This window comes from Otolemur garnettii, unplaced genomic scaffold (genome assembly GCF_000181295.1).
Source record: "Otolemur garnettii isolate 467f Iridium unplaced genomic scaffold, OtoGar3 scaffold00056, whole genome shotgun sequence".
Taxonomy (NCBI): domain Eukaryota; kingdom Metazoa; phylum Chordata; class Mammalia; order Primates; family Galagidae; genus Otolemur; species Otolemur garnettii.
Genome location: NW_003852451.1, coordinates 1,677,894 through 1,693,332, shown reverse-complemented (window position 1 = coordinate 1,693,332; position 15,439 = coordinate 1,677,894). Strand labels below are relative to the sequence as shown.

Genomic DNA, 15,439 nt, shown 5'->3' with positions numbered 1-15,439 from the left:
GGCCTTTCCTGCGATAGTAGGCGTAAGGTCAGTGTGTGACCAGCTTAGGGGTGACATTGCCCTATACAGTTCTCACGCTCTTTTCTTAGGCACATTAGCAGGACTTTTAGGGGACTGAGGGGGTGCGTGAGGCAGGCCTCTCTCTGTTGCAGAGCATCTGGGTTTCGCTGTCAGAGGCTGCCAAAGCTAGTGTCTGTCCTCCCTCTGGTTTCTCTGTGATCTGTCAGCATTGGCCTAGGACCTGCCTCCTTTGTCTGTGCTCACCCAGGTCTATGACAGTAGCACCACACTGATACCACTGACACCCCCGTTTTCTAAACTTCAGACACTGAAGACTCAAACCCTCCTGTCTATGTAACAGCTCCCCTTGGAGTCACATGAGGCTTTTCAAACACAGCTCATTCCAAATGCAATCCCTTCTGTCCTCTGTGCACCTTGCACTGAGCCTAACTCTGTCTTCCTCTTCCCTGTATCAGTGGATGTTTTATATCGCTTTGTTAAGGAACCTCACAGTCATCCATGATCCCTTTTTCTCTAGTCAGGAGCTCTACTGGCTCACCTTCCACAGAACCTGTTACCTCAAAGCATCCCTGACCTGAGCCATCATCTTGTCCTGCCTGGCTCACTGCCAGAGACTGGCTGAACCCTTCAGTTCTGTCCTGGTCCCTTCAGCGGGCATTGTTGATATACATGTAGCTGTCTGATGAGAATGTCCTCATACCTCATAAGCAAAGTTCCCCATCACTTAGACTTTCCAGGTCTTCCCATTTCCCTCTCATACCCTCACCTCTCCTCTCTAGTGACCCTCCACGTGCAGGGCCAACTCCTCCCTGATGGTTATTGTCCTTCCCTGGGAGTACCTGTGGCTGCCTCGTACCCTTTAAGTCTGGCTTAGATGCCATCTTTCAGGGAGACCCCTCCTCCAGTCTGAGCTCCTCCAGTCTCGCCCATCCCTGCCCTCTGAACGCCTCTGTGCTGCATCAGCTGCGAGGTGCACGTTACTCATCACTGTGTGCATGTCTCTTCAGAGTTGCTTGTGCTTACATGTGGTTAGGGCCTTTGCCCAGGTTTCTAGAAGAAACCCTGTGGTCAGTGGACAGGGATGCCAAGCTAGTGGAACAGGGTCCTGGGACCAGTCCCCGGGCTCGTGGAGGTGTGTGTCCTTCCCAACTGTCGGCAGCCCGGAAAGCTATCAGGACATCGTCCTCACTAAGCTTCCTAAACTAGTGTGTCTTACTGTTCACCTCAAAGTGTGCTAGCTGGAAAGGGCCCCTCAGCACCAAGTTACAGCAGAGCACTTGTATCCTTAGACCTGTCCCTTAGATCCCTAATGACTCCACCCAGGGGAGTGCTCTGCTTGCTCTGTGGCACCTGTCTTCACTTCATCTGGCCTGTGTATTAGGACTTCGGTGGCAGGGATCAACCCAGCTATGGCTTTTGCCTGGCTGCATCCCAAGGGCAGTCTCTGACCCTTCTACTATATAATGGGATGTATGATTTTTTCCCCTCACTGCTCCCACCACACGATGGGTTGTGTGACTTGTTCCCTCACTGCTCCCACCACATGACGGGATGTGTGACTTGTTCCCTCACTGCTTGGGTTGACAGGTTATCAGCACCTGTCACTGTCGTTTCCTTGTAACCAGCCCAGTATGTGGGGGACTTGCCCAGACTCACACAGATCTCTTGAGAATCAGGGCTCTTCAGACTCAGCATGTGAGAGACTCACCCATTGCACCTACACATCCCTGGTCTGAAGATCCTCCAAATCCCAAACTTAGCAGTGCTGACAAACTGTTGTAAGTGGGACACACACAGCAGTTGTTTGAAATGTTACATAAGATAACCTTTAGGCTGTGAGTATAAAGAGTATATGAAACAAATGATTTTTGTATTCAGACTTGAGTCCCCCGTCCCCAAGCTTTTTCATTATATATATGCAAATATTCCAAAATTCCAAAATGGAAGCACTTTTAGTTTCAATATTTTGGATTAGGGAGATTCAGCTTGTTTCACATAGATAATGTGAGAGCCAAGGTTCCAACTAGAATTGTCTGGAGTTCATGTTAAGTGTTCTTTCTACAATACAAAAAATACCTCTTATCATAAAAATATATTATTAGGAACCATCTTACTGGAAATGTCTTTGGCCTGGCAGTCTCTCAGTGACTAGTCTCAGCTTTGTCTTGTAACCACATTTTAGTATGTCATCTGCCAACTCAGAGAATGTGAGAACTCACAGGAGAAACTCCAACCTTGGGGGAGTACTAGTGAAGATGTTCACACATACCTTGCCTGGTCTGCATATGGGGTAGACACTGTGGGCACACCCCTCTTTCAGTATCCTGAGTACAGAAGCTCAGTGAAACTATAAGCCACATAAAAATTTCAAGCAAGAGTTAACAGGAAGCCTAATTAGAGAATTGTATCTTTAGGGAGACCTGTTTGTAGGAAGCTGGACTGTATTTTGCCTGTTCAGATTGCAGCTCTCGGGGATGAACTAGCCGTGCCCGCACGGCAGAGCCCTGTATCAGTGCACCTTCTGGAGGGCAGGCTTTACTCAGGATATTAGGAAAGACGTGTTCATATTAAAACCAACATGTACATATCATGGAGTAGGAAAAAAAAACGGTGTGGTTGTGTAAGATAGAATGGGTGCCCTAGAAGTGTGTATTATGGGCAACTTTGAGCCACACCATGTACCTGTTGGTATTTCAGCAGCTAAACTATAATGTCTGATAAAATCAGCATTTTCTTTAAATTAAGAAAAAAGCACATGTGCTGTGCTGAGGGAAGGAAGCTGCTATTTAACTGGGTGCTCTTCCCGGTGTCAGTTAGTACAGACTGCTGTTCAGAGAGGGAACTGTGTTCCCACATCAGCCCTGTGACACAGCGTGGACCTCGGCTTGGATCAACAGCTGATAAGTTGCAGAGCTGGGTTCTGAAACCAGGTTTGGTGGTACCAAAGGTCTATAGTAACAGATGATCTGATAAATAAGGAGTTTTCTTCATTTTTTTGGCTTGAAAAATTTTTGTTAAGTTGGACATTTGAGATAGGAAAGAGCAGAAGCAGAGAAAGTCTATAAAGAATAAGATTCTGTAAGGGCTTTAGCGGACTTTGGAGCTGTGCTACAGTGGAAGTGTCAGAAAGTTAAGTCTCTCTTATGCCCCTGTTTTGTTTCCAAATACAAGTCAATGCATTTTTGTGGTACAAAATTATAAATACACAGATCTCGACATGCATTGTCATTTTACCTGAAAGTACCTGTTTTTGGAAATGTGGTCTGCCAGTATAGCAGAATGTCGGTTCTAGCTTAGTACTGGCTTTGAAATCACAGCACAGTTCTCGATTTAGAATGACGTCTACTCTGGACTGTCTCGATTCATCAGGTCATACAGTGTTTTTCCTTTATTCTGTAGTCCCCAAATACTACTTTCCACAAGGCTGCTTTGGTAACACAAAACTTTTCATTCTTTTGATCAAAGGATTAATGTTAACAGGCAGTTTGTCTCTGGATCAAGAGTGGTTAAATTTGTAATTTCAGTTAATATGCCCTTTAACTCTTACAGAATTTAAATAAACTTAGCTATAGAGCTCGATGCACTGTTTTGAGCTGTTATTTTGAGCTAATTAAGAAATTCTCATTTTTCTCAGTAACACTTTTTGAGGGTAGGTAAAGCAACATATCTTTGAAGAACAAAACAATTTATGGTTTGGAAATGGAAATAGATAATTTAGCCAAAAGATGGAAAGAAATTGCCTTGATTATAGTAGCAGTTGTTAATTTGCCGCCTTCTAAGAATAGTAAGGAATAAGTGAACTGAAAACAGAGAGAACGGTGCTTGCCTATTGCCACCCAGAGTAGGAGAATAAGGGTTTTAAGAGAAAATAATTGTTTATAGTATTTATAAGATAGCATTTTCATTTATGATTATGAGAATGAGAATTGTTCTGCTTTCTTGAAGTTATACTCCTATTTAATTTTAAAGAACTAATTTGCTGTGTCAGTGTTTAATATTTTCTTGCTAAGAACTTATTTTAGGGCTAAACATATACATTAGTTTGTACATTGTTGGATAAGGGAAAAGCCCGCTTCATTAAAGCAATTTTATATTCTGCCTTAAATTATTTTTTGATAGAATATTTGACATTCTCAATTGCTATTTTATATTTTGTTATTTTTATTTGGGTGCTGATTTTTATCATTTATACTAGCTGAAATTCTTGCTGAATATTACCATTGTTGGCTGTGATCTTTGTGCAGAGAGCCGAGGGGCCGACTCCTTCCTGCTTTCTGCTTCTGCTTCCTGTTCATAGTATCTGCTTCTGCTGTAAAAACCCATAAAAGCCTTTATCCCAACACCTTGCTTAGGCTTCTAACAGAGGTTACACTAAAGAGAAAGTTAAATGGGGAAGATGATTTTGTTTTCTAAGATATTTTATAATTGTTTACTGACACGGAAGCCAACTAATACAGGTTAATATTTTTCCCACCTGATACAGTATTTTTTTCTACTGAAATAAAGGAAGAGTAAGATTGTTTTATATATATATAAAATGCAAATCCAGGAGTTAACATTTTATATTTTCTTCTGTAAACCATTTATAGACAAACTGATAATTCTGTTGAAATTGAAATGCATAGGAATTTGGGAATTTTGTGTAAGGGAATCCACAGTGGCTGGAGATTGCACTGGATGGCTTTACATTCCCATTTTAGAAATGCTGAGTCAGCTTACGATGCCCTGGGACAGCACAGCTGTGGGCTGTGGCAGGTTTATCCCAGACAAGTGAGTAGAAAATGCAGCATGTTGGAGTTACTGTCACCGAAGGCTAGGATGACACAAGTAGCCGTGTATCAAGATGGCAAAAAGGAATTGTCATAATCTGTTCTGCACTGGTTGTTAATCTAGGGTTCCTTCTTAGCAAAGGTATTTCCAACCCTAGTGCATGACCAGGAAGAGAAAGGAGCTAAAAACCAGAAAGAAGAAACTTAAGTATTTGAAGACATCCTTAAGTATTTGGGTGATGTGAAGGAAAGCTATTAAATTTTGTGTTCATTCTAAAAGGTAGAACTTGAATGACCAAAGATAGAAAAACAATCAGGTAGTGACTTTTAGACCAATAGAAGATCTTGAAAGCAGAGTGGACTGACACTAGGTTCATAGACACTAGTGTCCAGGCAGGCATGAGCTAGGATAGGCTTCTTGCCATCTCAGGCTCAGGAATTTGGGGATATTCCTGAGCTGGGAAGGAATTCTTGCAGTCCAGAATGGGATCTGGAGAGAGGTGATGGGAAAGGTCCAGAAGAGGATGAGTGATGGGCCCCTGGCCTACTGCAGTCTTGTGCTGCCTAGGGATCCTCACCCACTGACAGACAGGTGTTGACCTCCCACATCCTACAAGAGCAGAGACTTTTTCTTAACATTCATAGTGGAAATTAAAAAGCAAAAGGAGCAAAGGAAGAAGGGGGCTAGTGTGCTCCAGAGTTCTGTAAGGGGGAGTTGTTGATTTACATGAGAGGAGGGTTCACTTAAATTTATCTAATAAAAGAATCATGCTTATTTAATGTGTGAGTGTATAAATTGAATTCCATCTTTGAGCCATGATTGAGGAAGAATAACTTACACAAAGGTTTTGGGTAACTTATTTTAAAATAATAGAGCTAAAAAATGTGCAGGTTTTATCATCTTCCAACAGTGATTTTTAAGCCGGTTTTTGTATGTAATTTTGTATGTATCTGTGTGTCTACTTGTCTTTATGTATTTTATGTCTTGTGCTTGTGGAGTTTACTGAATGAAAATTAACGTCAGTTTGCTGTCAGTTGCAGGACGAGGAACGGAGACGCCAGCAGCAGTTAGAAGAGATGCGGAAACGGGAAGCCGAGGACCGTGCCCGGCAGGAGGAGGACCGTGCCCGGCAGGAGGAGGAGCGGGTAAAGCGAGATGCCGAAGAAAAGGTCATGGTCCTCTGAGGGCAGCTAGAGTCTCCCCAGATTAGCCTGAGCGCCACGCTGGGCTGGGGCAGAGGGGGGTAGGTGTGTTACGGTGCACGAGACAGAGCAGGGGCTGCATCCCCCAGCTTTTGTGATTGGACCAAAAACTTGAACCCCATCTGGCTACCTGCCTGTCCTCTGGACTGTCTCCAAATGCCCTTACCTTCTGAGTTGGTCTCCCTCGAGCTTCTGAACTCTTAGGTGTGTGTAGTGGTGAGCCTCTTTGCAAAGGGTCTGCATAGTTGGGGCTCTGATCTTTACTGGACATGGTCCAGCTTGTTATTGGGAAGGTGATATTTGCTCAGTTATTATTTAAATTGAGTTTGAACCATGGGAGCAGTAGGAATAGTAAGACAGCCTGTTAACATTAAACATTTCAAGTAGCTATTTACTGAAATTACTCAATGCTGGTTGATGGTAAAGAGAGCATATGGCTTATACAAGGAAAATTTAGTATGTAATCTGGTTTATTTCTATGTGTGTGTGTTTTTTTTAATTCAAGTAATTCTCTTTATAGTTTAATTTAAAAATGGCAGTTTTACCTCCTGAGAAATGGGACCTTTGAGATACTGTTCTCCAGATGACTCTTTGTCCTGTGTGCTCATAGCTGGGCCCTCTGGGACAAGGAGGCTGTCGTCATTGAGTTCATGGGGGGTGGGGGTAGGCGGGTCTGTCTCATCTGGAGGGGCTGCATGCTGCAGTGTGTGGTGTGAGAGGGGCTGGGCTGTTCTTCTCTGTTACTCCCTTCTGTGAAGGTAGAAGCTTTTGAGTATTATAGCTTCTGATGGGGAAAAATTTTTTGCTAATAACTCCTTGACAGTCTAGGGAACTATATTAATAGAACACCCCTGCTCCCCTCAGAAAAGAACTTTTAGGAAGCTTTTTGTAATGATATAATGTATTATGATACAGAACAAGGCAAGATTGATAGACATGATATGACTCATTTCAGTGGAATTTCAGTGACTAGTATCAGGACACATACCTGTATTAAAATCAGTGATTTGTGCATTTTGTAGACCTTCACCTTCCTTAAAATTTATCATTATATTATGTATTGTATCTGAACAGCTTTTGAAGTATTCTCAGACATTTTAGGCTTTCAGGATTAGGTTACCCTGAGTCTTTCGTTTGTGAAATGGTGAGTCAAAATTGATGATCTTTCTAAGGAAATCAGATTCTCAAAATTTTGAGCCACATGATTTCTAAGTATTTATGGTGTTTGTTGTTTTGCTATTCTGTGAAACCCCCTTCTTGCTGTTTGGAGGGAGAGGCTCTTCCAGTTCTCTGCCAGCTCGAGCTTCCCACCCCCTATGCAGTACTCACTGCTTGAGTTAGGGCCTGGCCTGACCTCATGTGGCAGGGGCAGTCTGGTTAACACATGGAGTGGTGCGCTTGGGGACAGGGTCAGGCTATGCTGTCTGTATGGAGGGGCCCCTGGGTTACTTAATCTTTCCAAAATGTGTTCTCACAACTCATGATTATGTCAAGTACACTTAGGTTTTAGTAACTGCTTCCATAATTGAGTGGTCACTGTAAAAAGAAGTTGATGAACTATTTTTTATACAGAATGTCCAAAATTTCTGGGTTTGCTTTGTTATAGAAAAATGTGCTATTTGTTTGTTGGGTAGAATAAATCACCTTGTAATTGTTATCTGCTCTTGGTATAACTATAAAAGAGGATGTTTTGGTTTTTCCCTAAATGTTATCAAGCAACTATTCTTCATGTTAATACTAAGATTCTTGATACTTTCATTTAAAGCCACAGAAGTCATTCTGGTTTGATCCCTGATGTCAAGGGAACACTTTGTACAGACAAGAAGATAAAAATGTCTTTCCTTCAGGATCTGTCAATGTAGAATGAGAAGAGACGATGAGAAATTGGGTTTAGGGCAGTGCTGGGGCTGGCATGTGATCTTAGGTTTCTCTCCCTCAGGAGGTGGAGCAGTGACCCTGTGTGTTCACTCTGTGTGCGTGCGTGTGGCTCTGGGGGGGCAGTGGGGGAAATACAGTGCAAAAATTAAAACAGGGATAAAACCTAATGCCAGCAAGGTCCCTAAAATTAGTTCCTGGCTGGATGAATTGGGAGGTGATCATGCTCCATCACCTAGCATTCAGCATCACTCAGGCAGATTCTTCTGCTGGGTCTTCATCCCCTTTCCTATTTCCTTTTTTCTTGTGCTCTGAAACTTTTGTCAATCTTTAAAAAAAAAACAAAACTGTGCTGTTACCTTTTTTTAAATGTTAAATTTTAACACTGTCAACTGTAGTTTGTGCAGATGTGTCAGAAAAAATGTACAGTATGTGTCAAAATATATTTGAATATCTTGTTGCTGTTACTTAATGCCTGGCTCTCTACTTTTCTGTCAGGGAGTTTACTAAGATTTGAAATACAAGTTAAGAACTGTGGAAAGCATATTTGTTAGATTACTGCTTTGGGAGAATGAGTGACTTTGTACAGTTTGTGGTGTCCTGTTAATTTCTCTCCTGGAACTGGAGGTGAATGGGGGTTGTTTGCTCACATCATCCCTGTCCAGGAGGGGCTGCCCTTCTGGACTGTCTGGGTCATAGCCATGGAGAGCTGGGGTTTAGTTTGTGCTGTCCTTAGCAACAGCAGTAACAGGTAAGTTGACATCCTCCTGAAAACCAGAAGAGCTGCAGGAAGCATGCCGGAGAGCAGAGGAACTGAGCCAGTGGGACGGGCGGGAGGGGCTGTGGTGGGAGTTGGGAGCCCACACCTGAGTTCGGCCCACGCTGCTGAGCAGCCTTCTGTTGGGTACCCAGAGTAGACTGTGCTTTCCTGAGTCTCAAGAGAAGGCTTTCCAGGTCGACCTGCTGCTTCTGTCACAGTACTTGTGACATTTAAACTTTGACATCCCAGGGACTTGTCCATCTTTGTGGTGGTGGGGACTGCTCTCTGTGATGGCTCAAAGGGTGGGCAGTCCCCTCCTGCCTCTGAACTTTGCACTTTTGTCTATTCCCGCCTGCAGAGGCGACAGGAAGAAGGGTATTACAGCCGCCTGGAGGCCGAGAGGCGCAGACAGCATGATGAAGCAGCACGCAGGTTGCTGGAGCCCGAGGAGCCTGCTCTGTGCCGCCCTCCACTTCCTCGGGACTACGAACCCCCGTCCCCATCCCCTGCGCCCAGCGCCCCTCCTCCCCCGCCTCAGCGAAATGCCTCCTACCTCAAAACACAAGTCCTCTCCCCCGACTCGCTGTTCACTGCCAAGTTTGTTGCATACAATGAGGAGGAGGAGGAGGTGGAGGACTGCAGCCTAGCAGGTCAGGATAAGTACTCCAGCACCAGGAAGTCTCATGGGGACCTTCTCTCTGCCCCTCTTAAGCCACAGCCGCCCCCCTGCCTGCCGCGCCCAGCCTCCGATGGCTTCTCTCTCTCCAACTCCTTCCAGCCACCCTCAGCCAAAGCCAACAGTACTGCTCACAAAAAAGGCCAGCCCCTGCCCCCTCCAAACAAACCAGGCTACTACCGTCCCAGCCAGTGCACAGGTAGAGGTGACAGATGGCATGACTGACCAAGCTCTCTGTTCTCCGTGATTGGAGCCCTGTAGTCTCCCTGCACACTTGCCTTGCAGTGTGGTCCTTATGATCACACTTGGCTTTGGAATTTTGGGTTTCACTCGATCATGCGTCTCTGCATGGTGATCTCCTCTGCCTCCAATCATAACAGCTGTGCTCATGACTCTTTTTCATAGATATCTTAGTACTCCATTTCCTGTACCTTAAGACGCTTCATTTCTTTGATTAGCTGACAATAATCAGTCCTTTGTTATTCCCTGAATCATTTAAAGTACTGTTGGTCTTGGCTTTCATTCTCCACCTCTTCAAATGATTTTTATTTGTGGTTGAACAAGTGCCTTTTCACACATCTTAGTGTCTTTTAAGTGTAATAATTACATTGTAAGTTTTGCTGTTTTACATTAGTAGAACTTTTTGTTCTGGATTCAGTGGCTTGTGAAATGAATCACACCATTCGTGGTGGTCAGTGTAGTTGGAGTGTCTGCTGAGCTGGGTGATTGTCTGGCTATGTGACCTCATGCCCGGGCCAGAGAGCCTAGCCTTCCTGTGACCCCAGCCTTCCTGTGACCCCTCTCCTTCTCTTTCTCTCTGTTTTCCTTCTTTCCTGTGACCTCAGACTCTGGGCCCCTGGCAGCCCCAGCAGCTGCCACTAGTTAGCCTCTCTGGCGGTTGCACTGCAGCAGTTCCCCTGTCTGGGACATGGCCCTGGGGGCTATTGTCAGTGTTTGAGACAGCACTGAATGTTTTGTTGAAAATACAACTAAATTATAAGGATTCAGATCTAACACTAGTCTTGCCATAAATGAAATTGAAATTCTGGTACCAAAGATACTCAAATATAGTGTTACTTTTAGCAAGTATGTAAGAAACTTCTAAATTTGTCATAATTCTGCATAAAAAAAAACAATACCTGGGGCTCAATTCTGAAAGAAGTTTCATCTTCTCAGCCTTGGTGTAGTCGTGAGTCTTACATAACAAATGAGTTTTGTCAGAACTCTGTTTTTTTCTCACCTAGATCTGAGCTTTGATCCACTTTGAATGTTTAGTATATTGATACTTAGATTAAATAACTTTGGAAGCCAAATTTAAATGTTTTCATAAAATAATCTATTGTACATATCTAGAATGTGGTACCTTTTTTTTAATTTTTTTGGGATAGAGCCTCAAGCTGTCCCCCTGGTAGAGTGCCGTGGCATCACAGCTCACAGCAACCTCCAACTCCTGGGCTCAAGCGAGTCTCCTGCCTCAGCCTCCCAAGTAGCTGGGACCACAGGCGCCCACCACAACACCCGGCTATTTTTTGGTTGCAGCCATCATTGTTGTTTGGCGGGCCCGGGCTGAATTCAAACCCACCACCTTAGATGTATGTGGCTGGCGCCTTAGCCACTTGAGCCACAGGCGCCAAGCCATAGAATGTGGTACCTTTTAAAGACATTTATGGCATAATAGTAAATTTTGAAGCAAGATGCCATTAGTCTCCTTGCATCAGATTTTATAAACTGAACTGTTAATAATTTGTGTCATGACACAAATGAGAGGTTGGTAGCAGAATATTGTAGTTAGCGTTGCTTCTCGTTGTCTTGGTACGTTCAAACACACTGACCCTTCCTCAGTTTCACACTTACATTCATTCTCACATTGGAACAGATTGTCTCCTGTGTCTGAGTGCTCAGCCTCTTTGCAGACTCCTCTGTTGAGGCCAGAGCCATCTGCAGCACACACAGAGGCCGTTCTGACCTGTCCCCTCCTCCCACTGATGCTGCTGTGCTCCTATGCTAGGCTCCTCTGCTGTGAGCACTCCAGTAAAGTGTGCTTCTACAGACTGGGCTTGGTTTCTCCACTGGACAGTGTGAGGAATAGAATCAGGATATTATATTCTAGTTACCTTTAAAAGTTCTGAAAATTTGAAGAATTGATTTTTTTTTTACCAGTGGAAAAAGCTAATGTCATTCTTTTTTTTTTTTTTTTGGTGACAGACTCACTTTGTCAACCTTGGTAGAGTGTCATGGCATCACAGCTCACAGCAACCTCCAGCTCTTGTGCTTAGGCGATTCTCTTGCCTCAGCCTCTTAATTAGCTGGGACCACAGGTGCCCACCAGAACACCTGGCTATATTTTGTTGTTTGGCCAAAGCCAGGTTTGAACCCACCACCCTCAGTATATGGGGCCGGTGCCCTACTCACTGAGCCACAGGCACTGCCTGTCAGTATCATTCTTAAAATTCAAAAGATAAAGCTTAATGTATTTTAAAACAAAATAAAAACTTTGGAATTAAAATTGGGAAAAAAAATGTCAGCGTGCAATGAATTTATCTTAAGGCCCACTTTAGGTCACCTTAAGCTAGAGAAGTGCTTTTGTCCAGTCTTTTGAGTCTCTGCTGAGGGTGAGGGGTGTCTTCTGTGGTGACCGTGGGAGCTGAGTGACAGGAAGTGAAGATGGTGCTATTGGGTGACCCTGCAGGGCCTTTTGGAGGGGAGAAACAAAAATTCTTTTTTGTGGTGGCGTCCGCGGCTCCTAGTGAGTAGGGTGCCAGCCACATACACCAAGGGGGCAGGTTTGAACCTGATCCCGGCCCGCTAAAACAACAATGACAACTGCAACAACAACAAAAAATAGCCAGGTGTTGTGGTGGGCATCTGTAATCCCACCTACTCAGGAGGCTGAGGCAAGAGAATCTCTTAAGCCCAAGAGTTTGAGGTTACTGTGAGCTATGATGCCTCGGCACTCTACTGAGGGCAACAATGTGAGACTCTGTCTCAAAAAAACCAAAAATTCATTTTTGTGCAGCTTGCCTAAAAAGGAATTTTAATATGAAAATAATGGTAATGATTTTGTGGCCCTTTAATCTAGTATTCAGTGCTATTAGTATTTGCTGAATATTTTGAGCATTTTTTCCTGCCTATAGAAGTAGATTTTTCAAGTGTGAGTTTTTCTTGCTAACTTTTGTTATTAATAGAAATACGTTAATCATGATTTTAATGATGTATCGTTAGTGACAGACAGTATTATCTAGTACTTGAATACATTTAAAATTTCTTATCTGCACCACCTCTTTTGATCTTCAGCAACCCACTGGAGTTGGCGGGATGGATGCTGACGTCACACTGAGCCCTGGTGCTTGGTGGGCAGAGACGGCCGGTGCAGCCAGGGTGCTTGGCCTCCTGCACAACTTGCTCTCAGTCCCGTGTTTATTTTGTTGGTGATTTTGTGTCTATACCACCAGTATCAAACACTAGGAGTTGTTTTGGTAGCTCATGTATTTAAAAAGTTTTGCTTAATTTTGTTTTTAATAATTATAGCCATTTACCTTGAAAGAGAAATTCAGTAGCTATCCTGAAAAGGGGGACTTCAGTTATATGTTTACTTCTAAATCTTTGGGGGTTTTGCTCCCAGTGATTTTGTAAGAAAAATAGGAGTATGTCTGAAAAGTTGTGTCTGATCGTCCTATTCATAAATCTTTGATGGACTTGTGTTTTTAATACATAATCATGTATTTTATCTGATTCAAGCTCTGCAGATGTTTACTCATTACAGCTCCCCTCTCTGGCAGTAAAGGGCATGAGGTTCATTATTTAGCACCTTGTGAGGGGAGTGCTTGGATTACGTGGGCCACTGGTGGTTATAAATTTAAAATTGATGAATCTTACATAACATGAAGAGCCTTTTGCTTTATTTATTCAGTAATTATAGATACCTTATTTTTCTATGTTCACTACATCTTTGTCACAAGTTAAGTTTTGGAAATAATGCAAGTTCTTTAACTTTCATTTCTTCTTTTATGGAAAAGGACCAAACTCTTATGTGGGATCTACTGGAACTACTGGTACCTACGAGGCTTCCTGGGACCCACGAGAGAAGCGCTCTAAAAGGTATGGATGCTGTGCTGGGGCAGCTTCCTCTCTGACTAGTGACCTCTTCCACTGCTCTAAGCATTTTTAAACTGTGTACAGCTAGATTGGTATTTCAAAGACTTCATTATCAAGTCAAATGTTTCCCATTGTACAAAATTATGTGAGCCTACAAGGTTTTTAAGTTTTATGTTGTAGTTTAGTTCTTATTCAGTGATGGGCACTAGGCTTACTTGTTAGAAAATTGGAAGCAGTTGGCAGTGCTGTCCCGTCCCACCAGAGAAGGTTGGGAATTCGAGGACAGTGTCCAGAAGGTCAACCCTGATGGTGCACAAGAAATAAATAAACTTCTTGTCTTAACTGAAAGTCCTTGGTTAGAAATGCTGTGGCCCAGCCATTCTTAAAATACTAAAGTTGAACTAATCAGAAAAATCTTCAGTACCATTCTATAACTTACATACCTCTCAGGTACATGTAAGATTCATTACATTGTATTTTAAAACTCTACACCACAGTTAAACTTGTTTAACTATAAGAATTACCTGCTTGTTTAACTTGTTTGCTTTTTGAAAGTTGAATATGATTGGAGATCATTAACATTTTAATAAGCCAAACATTTTGCCCCTTTTTTCCTAATGACTTTAAATATAGCCCCTATAATTTTAGTTAAAGGAGAAGTAATAGCAAAGTTTAACAAAGAATGAGTCTGTGAAAATTTTAATCGCTCATTATGCAGACTTACCTAATTGTTTGTTACTTCTATTTTGACCAGTAATCATTTGTATTTCTCTCTTATGCAGCCAAGAAGCAGATTTACCTGGAAGTTCTGGAGCCCCTGAAAACTTGACGTTCAAAGAGCGTCAGCGTCTTTTTTCACAAGGTCAAGATGTGTCCAATAAAGTGAAAGCTTCTCGTAAATTGACAGAACTGGAAAACGAACTGAACACAAAATGAAAAATAGGAGCAGGGCACCTTGTATTTATCCCAGAATTCTCTCAGTTGTGGATTTTAGGTGTGAGTTTGAAGAGGAAAAGGGAAAATTTTATTTCTGAGTGATTTATAATTTCTGTTTCTAAGATGGATGGGATTTAAAAGATGCTCCAATTTCAAGAAATTTTATTTTACTTTACCAAGTGATTGTCATTTATATAATTCTCAAACACTGTTTCATTTCTTAGTTATCTGACTCACATGGAGATAACTATTTTTAGGAGTCCTGAGTTCAAAGGGGACAGAGGGAAGGGTGGGGGTAAGTGATGGACTGTGTCTTCTCTCTCTCTTTCCCCCATGATCATCCTAGGAGCACAGACAAAGAAGATCAATTTCTGTTCTTTTTCAAGCTTGACCTACTCTATTGTTTGCACTACTTGGCAACAACCACACATGCTGTGCAGGAGAGAGCACCTGAGCCGCGTCACCTTCCCGTCCATGGAGGCCCTTCTAGTCTGTGTGGGTAGGATGGACGGAGCTACCTGTGGGCAGGGCGGCCATGCCTGAGAATTGCCATCTCGCTTCTCACAAGTCTGAGCCCTCCTGATCAGTTCTACATAATCTGATTTTTAAAAATCCGAATGAAGAAAATTTTAAGGATTTAAGCTTAGGGGATTTTATTTTTATAAATACCAGATTATTGTTAGACTTAATAAATCATTGGTGAATTTAAAGATAACAGCTGTGTTAGAAAGTTAACTAAAATTTTAGGTACTCCAAGGGCTCTCTGAAAGAGGATGTCTCTGGCTTAGCATTGCTGGTGTGACTGGGAGCAAAAGTACCTGAGGGCAGGAGATGGGTAGGGGCACTTGAGCACACTTGTCCTTCATGGCTAGGGGGCACTCGAGCACACTTGTCCTTCATGAGTGGGGGCACTCGAGCACACTTGTCCTTCATGAGTGGGGGCACTCGAGCACACTTGTCCTTCATGAGTGGGGGCACTCGAGCACACTTGTCCTTCAGACGTCAGGTTGGACGGAGATCTGCAGTGATACGCTGTCAGGGAAAGGGAGAGACTCAGTTCCATACGGCATCTGTAATTTAAGGACGGAGATCTGCAGTGATACG

At 43.1% G+C, this 15,439-nt stretch overlaps 1 protein-coding gene across 15 annotated transcripts in view; it reads left to right on the top strand.

Annotated features, from left to right (window-relative positions):
• The window catches only part of AFDN (afadin, adherens junction formation factor), a 100,062-nt gene extending 84,644 nt beyond the window's left edge, over positions 1 to 15,418 (top strand). For 7 of the 15 annotated variants that reach the window (XM_023514617.1, XM_023514614.1, XM_023514611.1 and 4 more), the window contains 4 exons: positions 5,826 to 5,960; positions 8,987 to 9,503; positions 13,321 to 13,402; positions 14,182 to 15,418. In XM_023514617.1, the coding sequence (XP_023370385.1) occupies positions 5,826 to 5,960; positions 8,987 to 9,503; positions 13,321 to 13,402; positions 14,182 to 14,335 (888 nt within the window). In that variant the 3' untranslated portion in view covers positions 14,336 to 15,418. Of the gene's footprint in view, positions 1 to 5,825; positions 9,504 to 13,320; positions 13,403 to 14,181 lie in introns of those variants that run through there. The other 8 variants (XM_023514619.1, XM_023514622.1, XM_023514620.1 and 5 more) reach the window with 5 other exon arrangements.
• Positions 15,419 to 15,439: the final 21 nt, after the last annotated feature.